The following is a 24710-nucleotide window of genomic DNA, read 5'->3' on the forward strand; positions in this document are numbered from 1 at the left end:
GGGTTGCTACACACACACACACACACACACGTGTCACACACACACACACACACACACACACGTGTCACACACACACGCCACACACACACACACACGTGTGACACACACACACGTGTCTCTCTCTCTCACACACACACACACACCATTTTCCAGTCCCCAGTGGCTAGGGGTTGGTTTCTCAGTAGGGAATGAAAGAGGAACATAGGAAGCTGCTATATACTGAGTCAGGCCATTGGTCTACCTAGCTCAGTATTGTCTTCACAGACTGGCAGCAGCTTCTTCAAGGCTGCAGGCAGGAATCTCTCTCAGCCCTATCTTGGAGAAGCCAGGGAGGGAACTTGGAACATTCTGCTCTTCCCAGAGTGGCTCTACCCTGAGGGGAATATCTTACAGTGCTCACACATCTAGTCTCCCATTCATCCAGGGTGGACCCTGCTTAGTTAAGGGGACAAGTCATGCTTGCTACCACATGACCAGCTCTCCTTGAAATGAATTTTGCAATTGTGCGAAGGCACCCTGTTAACACTGGACATATTCAGAGTCTGAATCCTAGCACTGGAAACAAGCCCTGCAGTTGAGCTTTGGCTCATATTAAGACTTTGGAAACTGAGAGAGAGAGATTTACCCTATCCTACCACCTTTTAACAAAAGTGTTAGGAACGGGAAAGTGTGTATGAGTCCTCTTCTTCCCAAACGGAGTCAAATGCATACTTTCTTTTAAAAACGGGGAGGAAAGTGCCAGAAAACAGACCTGCCTGCAAGTCACTATAGAGACCCGTGTTGCAAATCCCAGATGCATAGAATTTGGCTGTAGTTATTTGGGACTCAGGCTTGGAATGGAAAGTAGGCATTGAGGTTCAGCCTTCCTGTAGCTCACTGAGTATATTCTGTCAGTATGGTCTACACCAGGGCTGCTCAACTTTGGCCCTCCTGCAGATGTTGGCCTGCAGTTCTCATAATCCCTGGCTACTGGGCACTGTTCCCAGGGGTTATGGGAGTTGTAGTCCATGTAGATGGGCCACTGAGGAAGGGTGGGCGACAGTTTGCTCTTCACTTTTCCCCCTCCCACCTTTCCGACTCAGTGGCACACTGTTGACTCCTGATCGGAGGGCTCATCTCAGCTTCAGAAAAGATGAGCCCTTTCCAGGGGGTTAATATGTAGGTAGTAGGTATATGCATTTCTTTAAATTAAAAACACACACCTGAACCAGGTGTGTGTGTGTGTGTGTGTGTGTGTGTGTGTGTGTGTGTGTATCTCCGTGTATGGGGAGCATGTGAAATTATTTGTAGAGTAGTGAGAGAATGGATGTGCCAAGAACGTTTTGTTTCCAGTTTCATGTTGCGTGCAAATGCAGCCTGTCCCCACAGGAGGGCAACACAGAGCTACCAGCACTGTGGCCCAAGACGCATCCCTGGCCATACTTGCAAGTAAGAAGGTGGGGAGCAACAGGTAGTGGGTATGACTTAGAGAGCACGACTTATCCCCTTAGCTAAGCAGGGTCTGCCCTGGTTGCATACGCATGGGAGACTACATGTGTAAGCCCTGAAAGATATTCTCCTAAGCAGAGGGAGCTGCTCTGGGAAGAGCATCTAGATTCCAAGTTCCCTCCCTGGCAACATCTCCAAGATAGGGCTGAGAGAGATTCCTGCCTGCAACCTTGGAGAAGCCGCTACCAGTCTGTGTAGACAATACTGAGCTAGATGGACCACTGGTCTAACTCAGTATATGGCAGCTTCCTATGTTCCTATTCTAACTTTCAATTTCCATTCTTTTTAGAGCACGAGTGAAAATTTAAAGCATCTTAACTCTCATTGTAAGCTGAAGGTATTTGGATTACTGAATACAGTCTTAACTTGTCTGCAAAATGACAGCAAAGTGGAGGCCTGATTAACCTTGAGTGGCAGGGAGTTCCAAAGTACAGGTGCCACCACTGACAAGGCCCCATTATGGGTCACACCAAAACAGAAGTGCTTGTCCTACATTGTAGTGTTAGAATGTATCCAGACAGGAAATAGTCATGTGTGAAACAGTGCTGTCTAGCATTGTAGCACAGCAGCCTGTCCTTGCCTTGCTTGAACTGGGCCCTTTGGACTGAACCTAGTGCAATTCAAAAGCCCTAAACCTCTCTCAAGGGTACTCTGAAGTCTGAGCAAATTACATTCTTTTTCCGTTTGAAAGCTGAGATTTATGTTCCTTTTCTTGAATTAAACTACCATTAGAGCACAGATTCATGTTCAGCTGTTTCTCTAAAGATCTATTTCTGGAGCATTTATTGTTATTTTAATGTTTTAAAAAACCATGTTTCAAATCTGCACTTAATAATTTGAAAGTAAGTGCGTTATTTGAATTAGTTCAAATTATTCTATCAAAAGCTATTTCCCCACACAATTAGTATAACTCATAAAAGGTGCATTTTACTGTCATTTGGTGGGTAGGGTGAACTCTGAAGAGTATGTGTATTGTGTATTAAATGATATGTAGAATCTCTTTAAAAATTAAGGCTACCTTTCAATATTTAATATTTTGTAATATACTTTATGATGTAGAATATATTTTTAAAAGCTGGTTTTGAATTGCAATGGATATTTGAACTAAGTGCCAGTATGAACTTGACTGACTGCAGAAATAACATAGCTATTTCCTCTGGGGACACTTCTGTACTTGAGTAAAAAGATCACTCCTGGGGGAAGCTAAAAGCCCTTATATGGCCTATTGAACTAATGAAGCTCTCTGTGTCAGAAGAACTTTGTAAAATAATGCTTTTGGAATCAGGAACAAAATATGATCTGGTGAACATGCTTCGATCTGTCTCCCCTTCCGCAAACTGGACAGCTTCTGCTTGTTAAAAATGGCACAGAACATTGGAGCGGCTGCTTCTTGCTTTAGTTTTTGTGTGGTTTGATTTTGGAAATGTTGTGCTATGCCAAAGGAACCCTTTATTGCCATTCTGGCTTGTAAAAGTTTGTCGCTGTAATTCTGCACTGTACAGAAGGCTATAATTGTACAAAGTACAGATAACAGGGCACAGTTCTGGTTGCAAATTAGGCCGCTTTAATTAACTGCTGTGAAAATCTTTCTTGGTTTTGCAGTGTAAGTGCTACACTATGATTACAGTGTGTATTAAAAATAGAGCAAAGTGCCATACAATATATTCTGCTGAATGTCCTTGGAGTAGGTGGCTTTAAAATAGTTAGTTTTACAAAAAAACAAAACCAAACCCCAAAAACCCTATCTGCAGCTCTCTCTGCGTTGGACCATTATTCAGTGTTTGATCTAGAAAGAGCGAGCTTCTTTTGAGGAAACTTTCTGATGAAGGGGGATGCAGATATTTGGGTATCAGAGCTCTCAGTCCAAGTTTACAGATGTCCTGGCTTCATAGATTATCTATGCAATGCTTTGAGCACGTGTGAGCTCAGGTTTGTGCTCACTCTCCCTCACTGTGTGTATAAACTGTAATGGAAGTGGAGCCTAAGCATATAGATCTTGGTTCTCATTACTGGGTATATGTATGGAGGCAGAAGATAGACATCCCCCAGGCCATGTTTGAAGTGGCCTTGAGTTCTACTGTTCAGCAGATGGCTCAACCATTCTGATTGCCAAAGAGGTCAGTGTGACTCGAAGGCTTGCATAATATCTCCACTTGAATCAGTGTGGTGTAGTGGTTTGTATCAGACTAGGGTTGGGGAGACTCGGGTTCAAATTCATACTCAGTCATAAAGTTAGGTGATCTTGAGCCAGTCACTGTTTCTCAGGACTAACCTACCTTACAGAGTTGTTGTGATAATATAGTGTGTGGGGATGATGACCATGTACAGTATGTCATCCTGAGTTCCTTGGAAGAAGGGCGGGATAAAAATGTAATAAAGATACAGATGTCTGTCCAAGAATCAATCCATGTGTGTTTATACACACACACACACACACACACACACACACACACACACCCCCCTTAGGAATATTGTTTATTGAGCTTATCAACTAGCATTGAACTGAGTTGTGGTGTTAATAAATAAGAGGTATATATTCTATGGTGTATTTCATTTTGATTCTGCAATCAATCTGCTGCACGTGGGGACACTATTCTTGCTTTTGTTGATGATGTGGAAACAAAATAGTGGTGACTGTACCATTCTTTAGCTTTATCCTAAGAAAGCAGGTCCATTTTGAGACTTTGTATTGGAGATTTTACTTAAGCCTTCTTAAATAATAAAAATAATAAAAATAATAATAAAAATAATAAAATGCCCACTTTTTGACTTCTCTCCAGTCCTTTCCTCATAGTTTCATCGTTCTTCTGTGACCTGTTGGATAGTGCTGGGCTTGCATGTGCAGAACTAGGACTTGAATCCTCTCTTAGCCACATACTCTCATGCTCATTAGCCCAGTTCACATGTAACAACTAACTCAAGCTTTAGCATTATGAGCCTGAGCTGGCATGAATTTTGGGCTCTCCTTTCTGTCCTTCCTGTGCAAGGAGAGGAGACTCAAAGCCTGTTCCCTGGTTTACAACAGTTTGTGACAGTATCCAAGTTTTGATAGTCCTGACTTGTCCAAATTGTTAACAAGCTTGAATATCAAACCTGGCTGTGATTCTCATGCCAGTTCATTTTGTTTTGCATGTTTGTTTGTTTATTTATTAAACTTCTATACCGCCCAAACCTTTGTCTCTGGGCGGTTAACATAAAAACAATTAAAACACATATACAAGTTAAAACAATGCAATGATTTAAAAACCGCCATACAATTAAAAACACAGTTTTAAAACGCTGAGAAAGCTTGGGTGAAAAGATGAGTTTTCAGGTGTTTTAAAAAAAATTGCCAGAGATGGGGAGGATCGCATCTCAGCAGGGAGCGCATTCCACAATCTCGGGGCAGCGACTGAGAAGGCCCGTCTCTGTGTAGCCACCAGACAAGTTGGTGGTAACTGGAGACAGACCTCCTCAGATGACCTCAATGGGCAGTGTGGGTCATAGTGAAGCAGACGCTCTCCTAAATATCCAGGGCCTACGCCGTTTAGGACTTTATAAGTTACAACTAGCACTTTGTATTTTGCCCGGAAAACTATTGGCAACAGTGAAGCTCCATCAGCAGAGGAGCAGCAGCAGTAGCAGTTCATGCTCCTAAAGTAAACCATGGCTTATCATCAGGTATGAACCAGAACAAGAATCCTTGGGACCTTACCTTGTAGGCAGTGGGGCATTTCACTACTCCCCTGCTGAGCACAGAGGCACCTTTTTAAAGTGGTGATTCTCTTTATTTAGCAGGGGAGAGCAACTGGCCCTATCCATCCCCAGTACAACATTCCTCCAGTGGCTGTTGCTGGTGTCTAACTTATATTTATTTTTAGATTGTGAGCCCTTTGGGGACAGGGGACCATCTTATTTTTTTTAACTTTTTCTATGAAACCGCTTTGGGGACTTTTGTTGAAAAGTGGGCTATAAATATTCGTATACTCGTGGCTTTATTGTAGAGAGAGAAGAGTGAGCTATGAAATGACATTATATGGAGAAAAACAGGGTTGTGAAAACAGAGATTTAAATAACCTGATTGAAAGAACAGTAGCTCTCCCAATATTCTGAAGGAACTTTTAGCATTTTTGAAGGCTGGGCATGTTCTGAAGATCTGTGATGTACTATTACGAGCCACTGATGAGTGGCTAGTAACAGCCACTAAGGGTGGAAATATATTTGGCATCCTTCACATGTGTTTTCAAATGGCTGTCTTCATATTATATCCAACATATTATTGTATCTACAGTGAAGTGACTGCCACAGAAGACATACAGACTGTAAAGCACTATATTTATAGTGCTGTATAAATACACTTGTGGCTTTCCAGCTTCTGACAGCCCTTTGAGGAAGAGGGTTCGCAAGCGGTAGCTATTGCAGGGCCTGTTCAATGGCAACTGAGTAGTATGTTCTCCCCATTTGAGTAGCTCCCTCTTCCCATTTATTGCCTGTAGTTTTTCCTATCTCCATTTTAAAAAACAACAACTAGAAACTGACTTGGGGGGAAAAGGAAGGGTGAAATGGAACATGCAGGAAAGTGGCCTGACCAATCAGTGATTGGATCAGACTCTAAAAAGCAGCGTCGGCCCAACCATGAAAGACCTGTTTATAGAGGACGGGCATCCGTGGCTGGCCAAATTGGGTATCTGCTAGGGCTCATACTTCTGCTGGGGGTCTGCCACTATTCATGGAGCCCACTAGATTATTCTTTAGGGGGGGTTGTGTGTGTGTGCATCTTAGAGAAATCTGGGCCAACTACACTGTGGGCTTAGGGCAGGCCTGCTCAACTTAGGCCCCCCAGCTGTTTTTGGACTACAATTCCCATAATCCCTAGCCAGAGTGGCCAATAGCCAAGGATTATGGGAGTTGTAGGCCAACATCTGCAGGAGGGCCGAAGTTGAGCAGCCCTGGCTTAGGGCCATGTAGTGTGAACAGCCAGCAGCTGGGCTGCTTACTTTACAAGCTAGCAATGCCTCAGATTTCCAGTCATTTCTCCAACCTCTAACATAGTTCCCATACTTGTGTGCCTGTTGATCACTGAGAGAGCAGCCATCCTGAGAGGAAACTGGACTGACTGTTGCCCCAGTAGCAGACTCTGGCAGGCGGGCAGGCGGCAGTGGGTCAGTAGGCTGGTGTGGATACGTGCTGCTGGGCAGGCGGAGGAAATCAATAGGAAATTGGAGTAGTAGTGAGGCCTGTGTGTGCAAGATTCAGTGAAAGAGGTATCTGAGTTTCCTTTTTCTGCATTTGGAACAGGGGGCAGGAAGAAGTGTGTGTTTATGTGAATTGGTGTATAAGGGGGGTCCTCGAAAAATGTGGTTCAGACCCAGTGACAGCAGCTGCTACATGGGGTGGTAGGCTGGCAGCCGCTAAAAATAGCAGTATGTCATTTCAAGGAGAGAGTTGCCATTCAAAGCTGCTTTTTGTTCTTGATATATGTAATCTCTGGTATTCAAGCTGCAGAAGACTTGTCAGAGAATGGAAATTGTGACAAACTTCCTGGTGCACAACGAATGCCTGCTTCTGGGATGGGATTTGATAGAGAGTCGAAAGCCTCATTCTTGACCTTAAGCCTGATTTGAAGTGCAGGGAGAGAAAGGGTCTCAGCTGGGGAAGCCATTTAGAATATAAAAGCTCGTGCTTTAAAGAGCAGGGCTGATCCTTGAATTAAGCATGTTTTGCATTCAACACTGAGTACTTGATCCTCTAACCTCCAGCTTTAAAAAAAATGTGTGTGTGGGTGGTGGTGGGAGGGGTGAGATACCTGCTGCTATGTTTTAAATTACTTAAAAGCACAATTGGCATTTTAATTGACATCAGTCCTCTCAATCTATGTATAGCAACAGTGGCTAATTTTTATTTTGTTTCCAAGATGTTAGTACTCTTCAGTGTGTTGGAAAATTTAAAATACAGTCTGTGTTTGAACTTTCCAGGGTGTTCTTTTTGGGGGCCAGGGCCGATAGGCATTGTATTTTAATATGTGGATCTCAGAGATTTGATGATAAACTGTTTTTATCTCAACTCCTCTGTTCCACATTAAGTGTTGTAATCTCAAAAAACAAAAACATTAATAAATCAAAGTGGATTGGAGATCAGGCACGTGGTTGTATTTTAATAAGAGATGAAGTCTAAATCTCACTAAGCTGCCTTTGTTCACCACTTGTTCTCTAGAGTGTATGAATCAGCCTCTTTATGGTTAGTACTTAAGCATTTCCAGTTGGCTTTGTAATATTTTTTTTATTAAAAAGCACGTCCAGCATGAAACTCTGGAATGTTTTATTTGGGTTGCTTTAAAAACATATATACATGAGGAAGGCTTTGGCGATCTCTCTCTTCTCTTTTAACGTTTGAAAAAGTGACATGTTTGTGAGTGCAATTCTGGCTCCTGGCATCAGTTTGTGGCGATTAAAAAAAATCCTGGCTAAGTTGACTGAGACCTCACAGAAGCATGCACTGTCCCAGATGAGAACAGTTAACAATCCTCCCCTGTCCCAAAAGGATGTAATAGAATTTATGTATGTGAGAGAGTCCAATACTGTGTGACTCTTGAGCAAATTTGATACTATTGAGGGGCATGCTAGCAGAATTATTTTTTTTAAATGAAGAGAGGCAGTGGGACTTGCTGTGTAATCTGTTTTTATTACACACTTGAATTCTGTAATAAGAAACATTTCCTCAAAGGGAACAGTATTCTGAACTTCAGAGCCTGCTGGTGGTAGCAGCAGCTGAAAGCAAAAAACTGTCAGCTGGGCAGTCCTATGGATGTGCACAAAACCGGCCAGGCCGGTTCGATTCAGATCCAGGCCAGATTCGAAATCACCTGGCTTGGTTTTGACACCAGTCAAACCGGACCTGGTCCGGCTTGACTGCCAAACCAGTTCGGAGCTCTACTGATAAAAGGGGATCCAGTGAGGATTCCCCTTTACCACTAAAGGGACAGGAAGGGTTTTCCCCTAAACCTAGAGGGGGCAGGAGGGGAGTGGTTTAGTGCTTACCAGTTGCACTGCCAGGGGCCACGGGACCTAGAGAATGCACCTAGGGAATGCAAAAGCCCCCCTTGAGGAAAGGGTTCAAATCCCATACAGGTACCAATAGCTATGTCCCGGAAATGAACTTCTTGCCAGGGAGCAGAAGGGAGAGACAAGCAGAGGAAATGAGGGAGGCTGCAGCCATACTTTTAAAGAGACAAATCCCACTAGGCTACTGCTGTATTTCCAAGAAGGTGACAGACACCTGCAAAGAGAGAGGGGTAGGAGGGACAATGGTGCCACTAGGTTTTCTAACAATGCTGTAGGTTCAGTGTTCCTGCAGGGGGAGTGATTAAAGGATAGTGATAGTGATTAGGTAGTGATCAAAGGATACTTCCCCTTTCCTTGTTGGGAGTGGCACTGGTATTTTTTGGTTTGCAGAGTCTGTCCGCTCTGTTCCATGTGGCCGGCTGTGATTCTGCAAAGCAAAAGGAATTATAAATGTTTGAACAGTAGTGGCAATGATGGGAAAGTGTCTGTGTGGTTAAGGAGGGCAGCTGTGTTCCCGGTGGTCCTTGCCAGTGCAAGGTGGAGTCTTGCCTACCTCTGGGAGTTCATGTTCATCAGCTTCCCCCTTCCGACAGCTGCACAGTCCAGACTTGCCTTGTGTGGGAAATGGTACAGAATCTGCTAAAGGATGAAGGTGTGCTTCTGCCAAACAGCTTAGCCAGCACACAATGTTCCCATAGTGGGACTCATTGTGCCAACTGCTTGCTTTGCAACAAATGACCTGATGTTGCCGTGAGGGAGCATGTTGCAGGGAGGAAGGAGGAGACACACACTTTCAGATATGCAGCTCCCCCTCCGTTGCTTGCCGGCGGTGGGGTGCATTACCTTGCAACCTCAGCTGGAGGAGTGGAGTGGGAGTTCTGAGTACTGTGTCCTGTCCTGGCTAGGGAACCAGTGGGCCTTCTGGGAAGTGTTGACATGTTCTTTCTGCTTTGTTGTAAGTCTTAGCTGTTGGTGTGCAATGTTCCCTCTTTTGGGGCCAAGTGCTTTTTAACCATGGCACCTGTCTCCAAAGTCTCTCTTTTGGCACTCTTAAGTATGCATGGCCCAAGGATATAAAGATATATCCCAGTGCCATGTGCCCTGTCAGCTAAGTGATGGGCTCCCTGTCAAGAATTATATACAGATGTTGGTGTGCTGTGGTTGGGCACAGAGTCAGTCTGGATTGAATACTCATGGTAGCAGTATCATTGGAAAAGGAGGAGTGCAGGGGCCATGTGTTTTAATTGGCCACTGAATTCAATGGAAGTGTTTTGACTTCCACTGCCTCTTTTGGTGGCATAGTATTACACTGGTGTTGGGGCCAGGAGCTGGGTCTGAGGAGGTTGGGATTCAGATCAAGGCTGCTCATCTGCCAGCAGCCCCCATCGCCACCCTGTTTTGGCCCAAAGTTGTGCTGGTGGTTGGGGTGGCATTACATTGCTGCTGCAAACTTTATGCAGGTATATCTTGATATTACAGCATAGGAGACATGCACCAAATCCTGTAACTCTCCATCTAACATAAATGGAGCATAGGATAATGTTGCTAAGTATCTTTAATGCAGAGTTTCCCAACCCAGGGGCAGAACTATAATCGGGCAGATGGGCTCAAAGGACCCGGCTGTCCAACTCTTCGGTGCCACCTGACTCGGCCCTCTCCATGGCCAGAGCCCCAGGAAGGGTCATGCCAGCTCTCTGGAGCTCATTTCCCAGCCATGTTTATTGCTGGGTGCACTTTTTGTTTGTTCTCTCAGCGAGGGAGAAAATGAACAAAACGTCCACCCAGCCAGCAAATGCCGGCTGAGAATGGCTCTGGAGGGTCTGCACAGCTCTGGCCATGCCCCTTTGTGTGATGTCACAGGCAAGGGGTGTCACTGGCCCGTGCATACTATTTCAAGAGCTGGTTGAAATAGCCCTATTTCGACTGGCTCTTCTACTGACAAGCAGCACCTACGTCTTGTCTGGATTTAACCTCAGTTTGCTAGCGCACTTCCAGCCCATCACCACCTTCAGCCCCTGGTTCAGTGCATCCATTGCCTCCCTAGGATCTGCTGTCAGAGAAAGGTAGAGCTGATGTGATGACACATATTGATGACACTTTAGTCCAAACCTGCTAATGACTTCTCCAGTGGTATCATGTAGATGTTAAACAGCATGGGTGATAATACTCAGACTTGCGGGACCCCAGAGGCCAAGGAGCCAAGCAGAACTCCCCCAGCACCATCTTCTGGAACCTCTCCTCAAGAAAGGACCAGAACCACTCCAATCCAATGTACCACCTGTGACCCCTATACCTGAGAGGTGGTACAGAAGGGTACCATGGTAGATAGTATAACACACCGCTGAGAGGTCTAGCAGAACCAACAGGGATGCACTCCTCCAGTCTAGTTCCTGGTGTAGGTCTTCCACTAGGCTGACCAAAGCAGGGCGAAAAGCCAGATTGAAAAGGGTCTAGATATTCCATATCCTCCAAGACCCTTTGCAGCTGCACAGAGACCACATGCTCTGTCACCTTGCTTAAAACATGAAGATTTGACACAGGCCAATAGTTAGCAAGGTTGGTGGAATCATGGGAGGACCTTTTCATAGTGCTCTCATCACCGCCTGCTTGAAGCTCAATGGAATCTTGCCCTCCCTTAGCGAAGCATTAAGAATTGGCTCCAACCATCTACTTGTTCCTTCCCTGGCAGATTTTACTAGCCATGAAGGGCAAGGGTCCAGAGCCCACACTGCCTAGGATCGTGTCCATTTCCTCTGGCTAAACTAACTGAAAAGAAAGCCATTGGGTCAGATGGTTGCTGAGGCATGTCTCTTGGAACTGCCAATATCCTGGAGTCCAAATCAGCACAGATGTGAGCAACTTTATCTGCAGAGTGACATGCAAATGGGTCACTGCAGGCTGCTGATGGTTCTTCCCCATCACACTGGGGCCTGTGTGAAGCAGTGACTGCCACATGAAACAGCTCCACTGGCGTACAATGGGCAGATGAAATAAAGGCAGAGAAAAAATGTTTCTTCGCCACCCCCACTGCCATGGAGGAGTCGCTAAAATGGGCTCTAGCCCATGTTCAGTCAGATTCGTCATGGGTCTTCCTCCAGTATTGCTCTAGCAGTTTTCTGAGTTTTTTCATTGCCCTAAGTTCCAAGGAGCAGAATGGGCTCCACCAAACTGGAGAGGGCATTTAGCAGTGACCTTTCTAATTGGTCCACCGCCCCTGCAGAAACTGGTTGAAGCAGTCAAACTAAACCCCATCAGATGATGACCTGTCGATGACAAAAGATGTATATCAAATGCCCCCCACCTGCAGAGCATTCAGTTCCTGGTTGGCAAAAAACAGATCCAACCTATGTCTCACCATGTGAATAGGACCCCATATTAATTGAGAGGGGTCCATGTTTGTCTTTGAAGTCCCCAAGACAATATTCCTAGGGGAATCCAATGCCATCTCCAAGACCACCTCCGCCAGCTCAAGCAGATAGACTGAGGTGCAGAGGCATAGTCGGTATACTAACAGAATCCCTATCCTATCTTGTAGGCCCACCCTCAGGGACAAACACTCAAAATTCTGATATTGCCTAACTGGGTATCTGGAGAGGGGAATGGACTCAAATAGATGACCGCCACTCCTCCTCACTGACCTTCAAGGCAGGGCTGCTTATAGGATCATGAAACCTGGAGGACAGAGCTGGGAAAGCCCCAATCTCTTGAGCTTGTCCAACTAGGTCCCAACCCCATTTACCAGGTCAACATGCTCATCCACAATTAAATCACGGATGAGAGATGTTTTTGCATTTACTGACCTGGCATTCAACAGAACCCTAATCTTTGCTGGAGTGTTCCCAGAACTCCCTGGAACTGCAGGACTGGGAGAAGAGCCGGAAAAAGAAATAGGCCTCACTTGCCTAGACTGTTTCCCCCTGGAATGGCCTGCCCAAACCCCACCATCATTTCTCCCTCTGCCTGCCACCCAAGAAATGGGCACCATGATGAAGTAGTGTGCTGTGAGGGTACTCACCAACTATTTTGGTGAAGTCATAGCCAACAAAGGTGGTGTCATCTTCAGTAAACCGTAACATGAAGACCAAGTGGCCGCTCATGTGTGAGCCGCTCTACCCCATAGTGAGGCAGGGAGGGTCAAATGTGGTTCCACCCCTTCTTCCCTAAGGTAGACTGGTTGCTTATTTGTGTGTGTTCCTCCATTCATAGGTTCTCTAGAATAGTTGTGCCCTTTTTTGTCATCTCTGGGTACATTCTGCCATCCTCGCTCTCTCTTTTTGTCTCTCATGGGTCCAGGTCTAAAGATATTTGCCAAACTTCGGAGCTGGATGGGAGCAAAAACTTGCTTCCTGACCGCTGTATGAGTCCATGTGCCAATGGTTTTTGGTCACTGCAAGCTTTGTTTCCCTGTTTGTGGGGATCATAAAAGCTGCATGTGCTTTACATGTAATGATAATGGCTGATTTAAATACCTGCCCCTGTTTTGAGAGTGGTAGTAATTCTAGAGGACAGCATTAAGATCAGGTCAGAATAAATTAATTTCCACCACCCTGAGCTCTGGCTGAAAGCTAAAAAACATATTCCTTGTTTTTAGCAGCGGAATTCTTCTGATATAAAACCAGTCCTGAAATGTAAAGTCAACAACTTCACAATTTATCACCTTGCACCTTTACTCTGTAGCGCTGCTGGTTTCCTTCCAGAATTATAGCACTTAGTTTTTTCAAGATGGCATTGCCCCCCTAGGAAGCTCTGAATTGCCTACTTCTGTTGCAAACTTTATTTTGAAATGTGTCTTGCTGTGTGAGCCTTCCCAGAGCTGTATTAAAGCAAACAGTGATTTCTCTCCTGTACAACACCATAATGCAGTTGCTTCAGAAAAACCTAGGGAGATAAACCTCACAATCCTATGCTTCCTTATCCTACTGTGTTTAATGGGCCTTATGCACAGGTAAGTGTGCATAGACATTGTGTACACTGCAGCCTCAGAGATTTGGAAATGTTTTTCAAACATGTCTTCTGTATTTCTGGACTCTAATCGTTGGGCCATTTACACATTTTTAGGTTTCTTCTATTGGCTTTACCAATGACAATGAGGTGTGGTGTACATGGATAATTAGGCACAGCAATGATTGTGATTAATGGACAAAGATGTGTAGATATATAGACAAAAGAATAAGAAGATGGATAGTGTTATTTATAAGACTCCTATTTGTGATTGTACTTACAATAAATTGTAGCTACAGTTAAGTTAAATGGAAGTCAGCTCTATGGATTTTGGGAAATGTATTCTGAATAAATGAATGGTTGCATCCGTTTATGAAATGGCTGAATTCTAATAATTGTATGCCATTAATATAGTTTATTAATTAAGCATGGGGCATAACAAAGATTACAGTCTTTGTTGTTTTTGCAGCTTGTTTTTCACTTTTCCAGTATATTTTAATGTATTGAACATATTGGCTGTGATGTATGTATATGCCATGGCTATTGGAGTGTTTACTGTGGCGGACTGTATGAAGATCGATAGAATGTTTGTGCAGCAATTCCCCTTCTTGAATGGGAACCACTGTTGCCCATGGTATATTGTCATGCTTGTAAAAGGGAGAATTGAGGGCTTCTGGTTTGGAAAAAAACATTTTGTAGAGCTGGAGAACTTGGTACAGAAAAGGGACCAAAGCTGACTCAAGGTTTGGAACACTTTTAGGCCTGGGCCAAGCCCCCCATCCCCTACCAGTGCTTGAGAGGGTATAGTAAAAGAGGTGGTATGGTAAAAGAAGCACCTTTTTAAAAGTGGTAATTCTTCATTTTTAGCAGGGGGAGAGCAACTGGCTCTATCCATCCCCAGCACAGCATTCCCTCCAGTGACTGTTGCTGGTGTCTATCTTATGTTTCTTTTTTAGACTGTGAACCCTTTGGGGACAGGGAGCCTTATTTATTGTATTTTATTTTATTGTATTGTATTTTGATGTAAACCACTTTGGGCACTTCTGTTGAATAGCAGTATATAAATATATGTGTCGTATGTGTATGGTGAGCCATCATCTCAGCTTCTTCCTAGCATGCAGCACGTGCCACACACTAGTCTCCTATCCTCCGTTGTGCATAGAACACCTGCGCTTCCCCCATCCACAACCATTCCTTCTCTGGTGGCGGTGGTGGCAGCAGCAGGCGCGTAACAATGATAGGGCAAGGGGAGACAGTTGTCTGGGGGCCCCACTGCCTGGAGGGGCACCCCAGGGACACCTCATGTGACTCCCCATTGCCCCCTGCCCAGCCCCATAGCCTCTCAGCCACTTGCCCTCTTCGCCGTCTCTCCTGCTTGTTCTGCTGGCCGCAATCGAAGCAGCAGGCAAGCTGCCAAGAGCTCCTTTTCTCCCGCCTCTCAGCTGATCGGCGGGTGGGCGGGGCTTCCACGGAGGCCTCGTGTAGGCCGCAGTGAAGCCTGAACTCGAGTAGGGCCCAAGCCAGCTAGGAAGGAGGAGGCAGCCAGAGTGTTCTCTGCAGCAGAAGACCCCCTGCTGCCCTGCTTAACCCAGACCAGCATTTGCCAGGTAGAGTGTGAACTCCTTTTTGTGGTTACCTTTCCCGCCCCCCCCCCATATATAGGGATCTGCTTGCCATAGGGCTTGGATATGGGGGGGGGGAGGGACCGAGAAGTCTCTGAATATTTATTTTGAAACAGCTTGGGAAATTTGAAAAAAACTATCTAAAAAGTCCTATAAGTGGCTTGTTTCATGGCAGAAAATTGCAAAAACTTCTGGAACAGTATTTTATTAATTTTATTTATTCATTCATTCATTTATAAATGCACTTATGTTCAAGTTGTTTTGCAACCCAGAAGGTCTGAGTGAGAACTGTGAAGCATGTGTGGTGCTTTTATTTTATTTTTCTTGTGTGTGAACTGCTCCCCAATAACTTGCAGGGACTTCAGGGTCAATCTGGCCAACATGTGAATGCAGCACCTCCATTCCAGAGGAGATGTGTCTTAAAGGGCTTTAAAAGCCTCCTGTGAAAAACCTCCTGCAATCAAACTTGACTGAATTTGTTCAGAATTCTGGGAAAACAAACATAGGTTCACCCTGCATGGTTGAAAGTCTCCTTTGCTAATCTGCAGCGAGGGGCCCATTTTAATAATTCATCTTTCTAGTGTGTTCTAGGCATCAAAAGTAATACAAATGTATAGTACTCAATGTATATCACTATATATTGTGATGTGTGTGTGTGTGTGTATTCAGTGAAATGTATTTGCAGGCAGCATACTTATTTTGGAATATCAGACTTAAATCCTTGGGGGCCTGGGGTGTGCGGAGGCCCTGGACTTTGGGGGGGGCCCATTTTAAAATCTTGTCTCTGGGCCCACTCCAACCTTGCTACGCCCCTGGGCAGCAGCCACCACTACTCCTGCTCCTCTTCTGGCTGAACCTGTCCTGCTCCTCCTGGCTTTTGAAAAGACAAGGAGTGGAAGAACAGAGCTGCAGGAAGTAGGGAAGATTCCACATTTCCTGCCCACCCCTCAGCTTTTTCAAAAGGCTGAAAAAGTAGAGGAAGCTCAGCCAGAGGAGTAGGAGCAGCAGTAGTCCAACCTATCAGAGGAGAGCTGGTCTTGTAGTAGCAAGCATGACTTGTCCCCATAGCTAAGCAGGGTCTGCCCTGGTTGCATCTGAATGGGAGACTAGAAGTGTGAGCACTGCAAGATATTCCCCTCAGGGGATGGAGCCGCTCTGGGAAGAGCAGAAGGTTTCAGGTTCCCTCCCTGGCTTCTCCAAGATAGGGCTGAGAGAGATTCCTGCCTGCAACCTTGAAGAAGCCGCTGCCAGTCTGTAAAGACAATACTGAGCTAGATGGACCAATGGTCTGACTCAGTATATGGCAGTTTCCTATGTTTCCTATCTGTCCAATGGCAAATTGGCTGATATGCCACTTGAGGTGGCTGCCTCGCAGCACTAGCCCTAAGCACTTTCCCTCCAGGTAAAGTCTAAAAATTTAGGGCTTCGTAGTTTTCTGTCATTATATTAGAACTTGGGGTCACCCAATGACATGTATTGATTTGAGAGTAGGCTCGGAAGTACTTTATGCAGCACTTTAGACAGCATGGAAGCTTCTGTTTTTATCTGCAGTTCAATCCAATAGGCTATCTTTAGTGGTATTATTCAGCCTTCTGAGAGCATTAATTCCTTAAATCTGACTGCTTATCCATGCTGTTTAAATGCAAAGTTAGCTCTCTTGGGGATATTAATTTAGTGTTGGATTATCTTTCTAAAATGGTTAATCAGACTTACTCTCAGGGCCCTTGTCATTCTACTTGCTGTTGTGTTACCCTGGGCCTTTAGACTTGAATGCAAGACAAAAACAAATGTGCTTGACAAAGTGTGGTTATGCAAGATCCCCAAAGGAGTGCAATTTCCCTTTTTAAAAATGCCACATTTGTACTTAGGAAGTCACTTTTTCTGTCTTCTCCAGCACTGGAAGGAAATACACGTAGTTGCTGTCAAATGTATTGTCTATATCCGCAGTGGTTGATAGATGGTTTTACAGTGTTGTCTATATATTCCCGTTGTGCTTTATATGTGAAACTTTATACATTTAGGAGTGCCCAGCTGCACAGAGTCCCCAGCTCTTCCCAAGAACTTTCCTCATGTTCTATACTTTTGTCTGCAGACGAGCACTAAAAATGGGGCTTTCCAGGGGCGTGGCTCTCCCTGTATTTGCTGCATTTGTAGAAAGGATGCCTGAATCCTTTGGAGTTCATGCTGAGGTATTAACTATTCCTAAACTATTTGGGGCACATGGGTTAGATTTATATTGCTTTCTTCCCCTTCCTTGAGCTCAACATATTGTTTTTAAATGCATTTTCCCAGTCAGTTTTCTCTCAGAGGCTTTTAATATCTCTGTAAATGCAGGTTGTGGAGGAGATGTAGATGGCGCATCCTACAAGTTCTGAGCCTGTAGGATGCTTCTTTCTTTCTTTCTTAGCATTCTGAGGTGGAGGTCAGCTCAGAATGGAGCCAGAGTTGAATCTTGCCCCTTGAAGGGCGATGCTTTTATTCCAATTGCCTTGGTTGCAAGGTGAACTTCTTGTTGTTGGAACTAGCCTTTTCATTCTGGCCTAGATCAGAAAAAGAGGGATAAATTTCATGAGCTTTCTTTTCAGTGCTGTGCTTTTTGCTGCTGTTACCTATCTGTAAGCTGATGTGCTGCAGTTCTCTATAAATCTAAATAAATAGATAATTTTAAAAATTCAGAAGTGAAAGAAGCATATGGTGGGAGTGGCTGACTGTTGCTGAGGGTTGGATCTCCCAATTCTTTGCTTTGGGACAAATTAGTTACTGACCGTTGTGCTAAAGTATCCAAGTTCTAAACTTTCTTCAGAGGCCCCAGTATGTGCATCCCCTTGTAGATGGCTATTCAAACAATTTTGGTGGCTTCTGTACCTCGGGCCTTCTCAATATTTATGCCTGGAGACCTTTTAGATGGGAGCTGGTCCCAGTGTCTGCGCAATGACATCCGACATTAGGAGAGGAGAGCTGGTCTTGTGGTAGCAAGCATGACTTGTCCCCATAGCTAAGCAGGGTCTGCCCTGGTTGCATCTGAATGGGAGACTTGATGTGTGAGCACTGCAAGATATTCCCCTCAGGGGATGAAGCCACTCTGGGAAGAGCAGAAGGTTTCAAGTTCCCTCCCTGGTTTCTCCAAGATAGGGCTGAGAGAGATTCCTGCCTGCAACCTTGGAGAAGCCGCTGCCAGTCTGTGAAGCCCATACTGAGCTAGATAGACCAAAGGTCTGACTCAGTATATGGCAGTTTCCTACGTTCCTATGTTCCTATTTCACTGTGCATCTAAGCAAGAGAAACATCTCAAAATCATCTTATACAAAGCGTATACTTAACAACCTCCCACTCAAATGTGTATTTTGTACTCATACAGTGCACCCACTGTTACTTTACAGCCCAAGCAACCCTAGCACTGTATGGAATACAGTTGTACTTGCTTTGTAACAACAAAAAGGTTTTGGAGAGATACAGATGTACCCGAAACAATGAAAACCCCATATGTTAATGGCACTGCCTGTATTGGTTCAGGTATTGAATTGCTTTCCCAAAGCCTTGTGGGTAAATTGAGAGTTAATGCGTGAGAGTTAATGCATTTTGCATTAATGCCTTACATCAGGGATAGTCAGACCCTTCCAACTTGCAAGTTAATTACGACTGCACAGCGGGCTGTCAAATAAAATGCTGCATTGTGCTTTACTATGCTTTTCCAAAGGAATGGACAAAATACTGACTAACATTAAATCCCAAAACTTGCACTGTAATGGGATAATTCATCTTGGTTTTAAATTTTATTGGCATCTGAATATCTGTTTTTTGCCAAACGTAAGGGTCATGTGTAATGCATACTTCTGTAGTTGCCTAAGCTTCATCCAAAATTACAAACTATGCATATCTTGGTTAGTTGTCAGTATCACACATGCCTAGTGAGTTGGACTTTCCCCCCTTTCCTCAGCTTTTTCTGATGAGGGTGGGGAGTTGCTCTTGGGGTATTCCAGGAAAAGTGGGCATGTTTTATCAAAAGGAAAAAGGGGACACGTAAATTCTCAGTACTGCAAAACCAGCTATACATATCTACCTCTTTGCTGATGTAATCTTCTTTATGCCTAATTCTTAAGGACAGTGTGTGTGTGAGGCGGGTGGGAGGGCTTCATATGTTGGCTTCAGTGCTAACATAAGATGTTGCTTTTCTGGTTACTGCAGAGCAAGCCAGCAGGGTGTGAACAGGATTCTATTCTTGTCTGTATTTATAGGGGAAATGCGAAGGAGGAGAGTGAGAGACAGAAATCTGAATGACAACTTTTTTATGTCATTCCTTTCCCTCCTGATGTAGATGGTATGGCGCTTTTCTTGAAAACGGCCTGGAAAAGACAGGGCCAGCTCCAGGATTGGGATCCTCTACTGCAGGCCTGCTCAACTTAGGCCCCCCAGCTGTTTTTGGACTACAACTCCCATAATTCTCAGCCACAGCAGCCAATAGCCAGAGATTATGGGAATTGTAGGCCAACAGCTGCAGGAGGGCTGAAGTTGAGCAGGCCTGCTCTACTGGATCCTGTACCTGCGTTGGTGTGGTGGCGCCTCTCAAGCCATGCTGAGCTTACCGACCAATGTGGTAGGGAGTAAAGCTTCAGCAGTGGGTGATAATGCTCCTTGCTGCTGCCAGTGATCTGCTCTGGGTTTTTAGTGCCATTCGTACTGCCAAAGCTGGGGTGGTGGCACCATTTTGGTTTCCTCCGGCACCTCATCTTCTTGATGTAGCACTGCTCCGAAGGAATGTTATGTTTGCTGAAAAATTAAAATGGTGCCATCTCTCTAGTTGTGGTGGTGTTGCAAGAGCAGGCCCATTGGCGACAGCAAGAGAAGCTAAGAGACCTGTTGCTGCCCGCCATTGCCTGGTAAACCCACCAGGGCCTTTCTGCATTGTAAGCTTTCAGGTGGTGGGCAGTGGCAGCAGATGGTCTTTACTCAGCGCCACCACAAATTTGGTTTTCCAAATGGCCACCCCATCTTCTGCATCAGGAAGATGCGGCACTGGGGGACCTAAAATAGTGCTTCCTCTTCAAGTGTAGCATAATCCGGAACTGAGGGGGACCCAGCTGCAGAGGCAGTGGAACAGAGCCTGAATTGTGGCATGGTCTGCTTGTGGCATGGTGCTGGAGCCCTGGAAGTGGGCTGAAGGTGCTGTGTAAGGCTGTTGCCAGCCTTGGGGAAAGAGGACTCTAGTGTGAAGAGTGCAACTAGTTTATTTCAGGTCTCTGAAAAGATCTAGTGGATTTGATAGTAGAGGCATAAGAGGAGGTAATCCCAGAGGCTGTCTTTCTCCAGGGATTGTAGTCCCCTTGCAGGTGACTTGCATATTGGTCATCCACGAGCTGGAAATATCCAGCTGAAAGCTCAGAATGGGTTGGGTTATAGATTCTCCCCTCCCCTGCCCGCCCCAGGTGAAGGGGAGCCAAAGTTCATTTTTAGAACATCAATCTGCCTATTTATTATACTTAAGATATCCCCCACACACACACTTTAATAAGTTGTTCTAGTAAGAACTAATCAGCTTACTTTCCTTTCACTATCTCTACATCTGGACTAAATTTGGTGGAAATCGAGGTCCACAAGTTAGATCTCTTGCACCTCAAATGTTCATGTGTCCGCCATCTTGGATCGGGGTGGATGTCATCATTACTAACGGCACCATTGAGGTGTCACTATGTGTCACTCACTACAGCTGTTCCAAATTTGGTTCAAATCAGTTAGACAGTCCTCAAGTTAGTGCACTTGCACCTCAAAAGTTTACATGTCAGCTGTCTTGAATTGGGGTGGATGACATCATCACAATCTTCTCTGTTGAGGTGTCCCTGTGTGTCCCTACAGCTGTAGCAAATTTGATTCAAATCTGTTAAGTGGTTCACAAAGTAGCTCATTTGCGCCTCAAAAGTTTATGGTTTCGCCATCTTGAATCGGGGTGGATGGCATCATCACAAACTACCTCATTGAGGTGTCCCTGTGTGTCAATTACTGCAACAGTACCCAATTTGGTTCAAATGAGTTAGGCAGTTCACAAATTAGCCTGCTTGCACCCCAGATGTTCATGTGGCCACCATTTTGAATTGGAGTCGATGATGACATCACACACCACACCATTAGGGCAACCCCATGTGTCCCTACAGCTGTAGCAAATTTGGTTCAGATTGATTAAGCAGTTCACGATTGAGCCTACTTGCACCTCAAAGGTTTATGCATCTGCCATCCTGAATTGGTGTGGATGACATCATTACAAACTATTCCTTTGAGGGGCCCCTGTGTGTCACTCACTGCAGCTGTACCCAATTTGATTCAAATAGGTTAGTCAGTTCACAAATTAGCCCACTTGCTCCTCAGAAGTTCGTGCGGCTGCCATCTTGAATTGGAGTGGTGACATCATTACACACCATGTCATTTGGGCATCCCTATGTGTGTCTACAGCTGTAGCAAATTTGGTTCAAATCGGTTAGGTGGTTCACAAGTTAGCCCACTCGCGCCTCAAAAGTTTGTGTCCACCATCTTGGATTGGGGTGGATGACATCATCACAAACAACGTTGTTGAGGTGTCCCTACAGTTGAACCCGATTTGGTTCATATTGGTCCAGGCATTGCCAGGTTGATAGGGAGGGACACACACACAGAATGCCGGGTGATCTCATAAGCCTACCGGAAAGTAGGCTAAAAATGTTCCACTGGAAATCTCATTAATGCCTATGTCAAACCAAGTGTGAAAGGCAAAGTAACATTCAAGTTACTTACAATGAACTCATTGCTGACCCAAGCCAGTAGCAAGTTGCATGGCCAATGAAAACATGAGGTGGGGAATTTATAGCTAACCTGTGCATGACTGGTATAATCTGTATGAATATGGTAGCTGCAAAACCCTTGATGAAGAACTGGGGCATTAGCATCGTGGTGGACCTCTCAGGATGAGTGGGGTTTGAGTGGCATGTGTAAGTAGATCAAGGCTACACTGCTTTGAGAAACAGACACGACTTCATGAAATTCCAACCTTTGTGCTCTATGAGAGCCATTGCTGATTGGGCTCATCTCAAACTATGTAGTTACCTCTTCATGCTTACAGTGGGCAAGCCAAGCCCCATAATTCTTTTTTAATTTATTTGTCATGCTTATATTTCACGCTGTGTAAACAAACAGTAAGTAAAACCCCCCAAATAATGTAAAATGGATTAAAATGACCATAAATAAAACTTTTAAACACCATAAACTAAAAGTATTTGTTTAAAGACAAGACTAAATGTTGTTTGGTGTTGTAAATTTGTTTTAATAAAGAGATTTAAATATTTTGAAGACTAAAACTAAAAGACTAAAACTAAAACTAAAAGCCTGATAAATCAGGTGTGTTTTCAAAAGTGCACCTAGGTAATTTTGGAGCCTGGACCTAAAGGCCTTTGGAGGCCCCCCTCACCCCCCCCCCAGCATTTTAAACACAACCACACCACTTGGGATAGACTAAAAAGGATTTGGAGGCCCTGGATTTTGGCCCGGAAGTCCAGGGGTAAGAGCGCCTCTGTTAAAAACAATCAGAAATTGGGAGATTCTGATGTTGTTTGGGAGTGTGTTCCAGAGCCCCAGGGCAACCCTGGAGAAGGCCCAGTTTTGGGTCGCCACCAAGTGAACCAGTGGCAACTGCAACCAGACCTCCCCAGATGATCTTAATAGGTGGCAGGGTTCATGAGGAAGAAGGTGCTCTCTTAAATACCCTGATCGCAAGAATAGACTTTCTTACTGTTTGGATGACCAAAACCCAAAGTTTCAAAATGATGAGTCATTCTCTTCAAATTACAAGGTGTATAGTTCAGAACTCCAAATATGGGCAGAGTTTGTGATATTTAACCTTACTGTGTCATTCTCACTATCCTCTTCTTTGAAGCCTATATCTTTGTGGTAAAGAGAAACTTGCTGTTTGTTTCTCTGGCTCCAGTTCCAATGGGTGCCTGTAAACGGCATGCATGCATACATACATACACCACCCATTTAAATTGGTTTGTATGGTGGAATAACTTTATGGAGTTATTTCTGATCATAGGCACATAGGTATGTGTCTGCTGATTTGGAATAAGCATCCTATCAGAAATAGGAGCTTGTGTGCATAGCTCCTTCCAAACAATGAGGTTGATAGTTGTGTGCTTTTTTTGGTATGCATGTAGAAAGTACTTCTTCTTCTTCTTCTTCTTTTTTTTGCTTTCCTCCTGACATCCTGGTTGCTATAGTGCAATGATCTATTTGTGAACACACCGGAGATCATTGCTGTAGCTAGAGAGAGAATGTTTTCTGGTCATAACTTTGTGGGTAACCATCTTTCTCAAAAGGTGAATAGAAGATCTGATAGGGGGTTCTTTGGGATCTCTAAAAAGCTGGAATGTAATACTCGGCTTTTTGCAGTGGTATAGAATTTTCAATTTCTGATCATTTCTGTGTTTAAAAACTGTCTAATGTATGACTCTTCTTCACAGTACATTCTAGTGCTTCAGCCATCTTTTGAACAGACTGGCTAGCTGTATGCTGTGTGATAATAGAACTGATTGTTTTAAGCTTTTCCTGTGTATAAGCTTCATTTTAAAATGCATTCTAACACACACACACACACACCCCTCTGTGTATCTGCCAAGCTATGCATACAGTTGTGTGGTGTTGACACTTTGTGAACTGTGTATTTTCCTCCTGTCTCCCTCCAGCTGTGAATGAAAGAGACACTCTGCAGCATTTGGTGTTCAGTCTCACAAACTAAGAAGAACAGTGGCAACTAAAATGCCGCCTCCTGCAGATATCGTGAAAGTGGCGATAGAATGGCCAGGTGCCTTTCCCAAGTTGATGGAAATTGATCAAGTAAGTTCCCTGTTCTGTGTATTTGTGCATGCTCTGCTCACTTTTACACAGGCAATTTCTAGTTCTTCTTCTGCCCCCAAGGAAGCCTAATGTGAGTACAACGCTGGAAAAATAACCCACTGCGATTTTAGTCAAAAACATCAGATTTTCAGATTTAGGCAAAAAATACCAGACTGGCCATAAATCTTGGATTCTGCTCCCCAATGGCACTTGGTTGAGCCATGTATATAATATAATAGATCTAGAATGTTATAGACATGCTTTACCAAAGTAGGTTTGGATTGTGATTTCATATGAGTTCTAGACTAGAATGAAAGGGTAATCATTCATACAAACAGATAACACTGTATTGTTTTCTTTGTTGGCGCTGCAACTTCAAATTCCAGCTGACGCTTAGCTTGCTTAAACAAGAGCTGAAGCAACATGTCTTGTATAGCTACTGTTGAGTGTTCTGGTGGCTTCTTGATGATCCAGTGAGGTGGGCTGCATGTCGTTGTGCATTTTAAATATATAGTTTGTTCATTTATTATTTATTTATTTGTTCAATTTCTAGACTGCCCTTACAGAATAGCTCAGGGCGGTTCACAAATATCATAAAACAGTTAAAATCAATCAATGATTGGGAACGAAAATTTTAAAATACAATAAAAATAGCTAAAGAATAAAACAATTCAAAACCTTATAAAAACCCGATACATAAAAAACCCTTTAAAACAATTTAAAAATCCTGGTTCTATTATCACATTATTGAACTGTTTGAAGGGAGGAT

At 44.2% G+C, this 24710-nt stretch overlaps 1 protein-coding gene across 5 annotated transcripts in view; it reads left to right on the plus strand.

The window, feature by feature from the left end:
- Nucleotides 1–24710, plus strand: part of ELMO1 (engulfment and cell motility 1) — a 459005-nt gene that overhangs the window by 68572 nt on the left and 365723 nt on the right. For 3 of the 5 annotated variants that reach the window (XM_053260714.1, XM_053260710.1, XM_053260713.1), the window contains exon 2: nt 23791–23941. In XM_053260714.1, coding sequence (XP_053116689.1) covers nt 23864–23941 — 78 coding nt within the window. In that variant the 5' untranslated portion in view covers nt 23791–23863. Of the gene's footprint in view, nt 1–6630; nt 6732–14967; nt 15077–23790; nt 23942–24710 lie in introns of those variants that run through there. The other 2 variants (XM_053260712.1, XM_053260711.1) reach the window with 2 other exon arrangements.

Source organism: Hemicordylus capensis, chromosome 6 (assembly GCF_027244095.1).
Source record: "Hemicordylus capensis ecotype Gifberg chromosome 6, rHemCap1.1.pri, whole genome shotgun sequence".
Classification (NCBI taxonomy): domain Eukaryota; kingdom Metazoa; phylum Chordata; class Lepidosauria; order Squamata; family Cordylidae; genus Hemicordylus; species Hemicordylus capensis.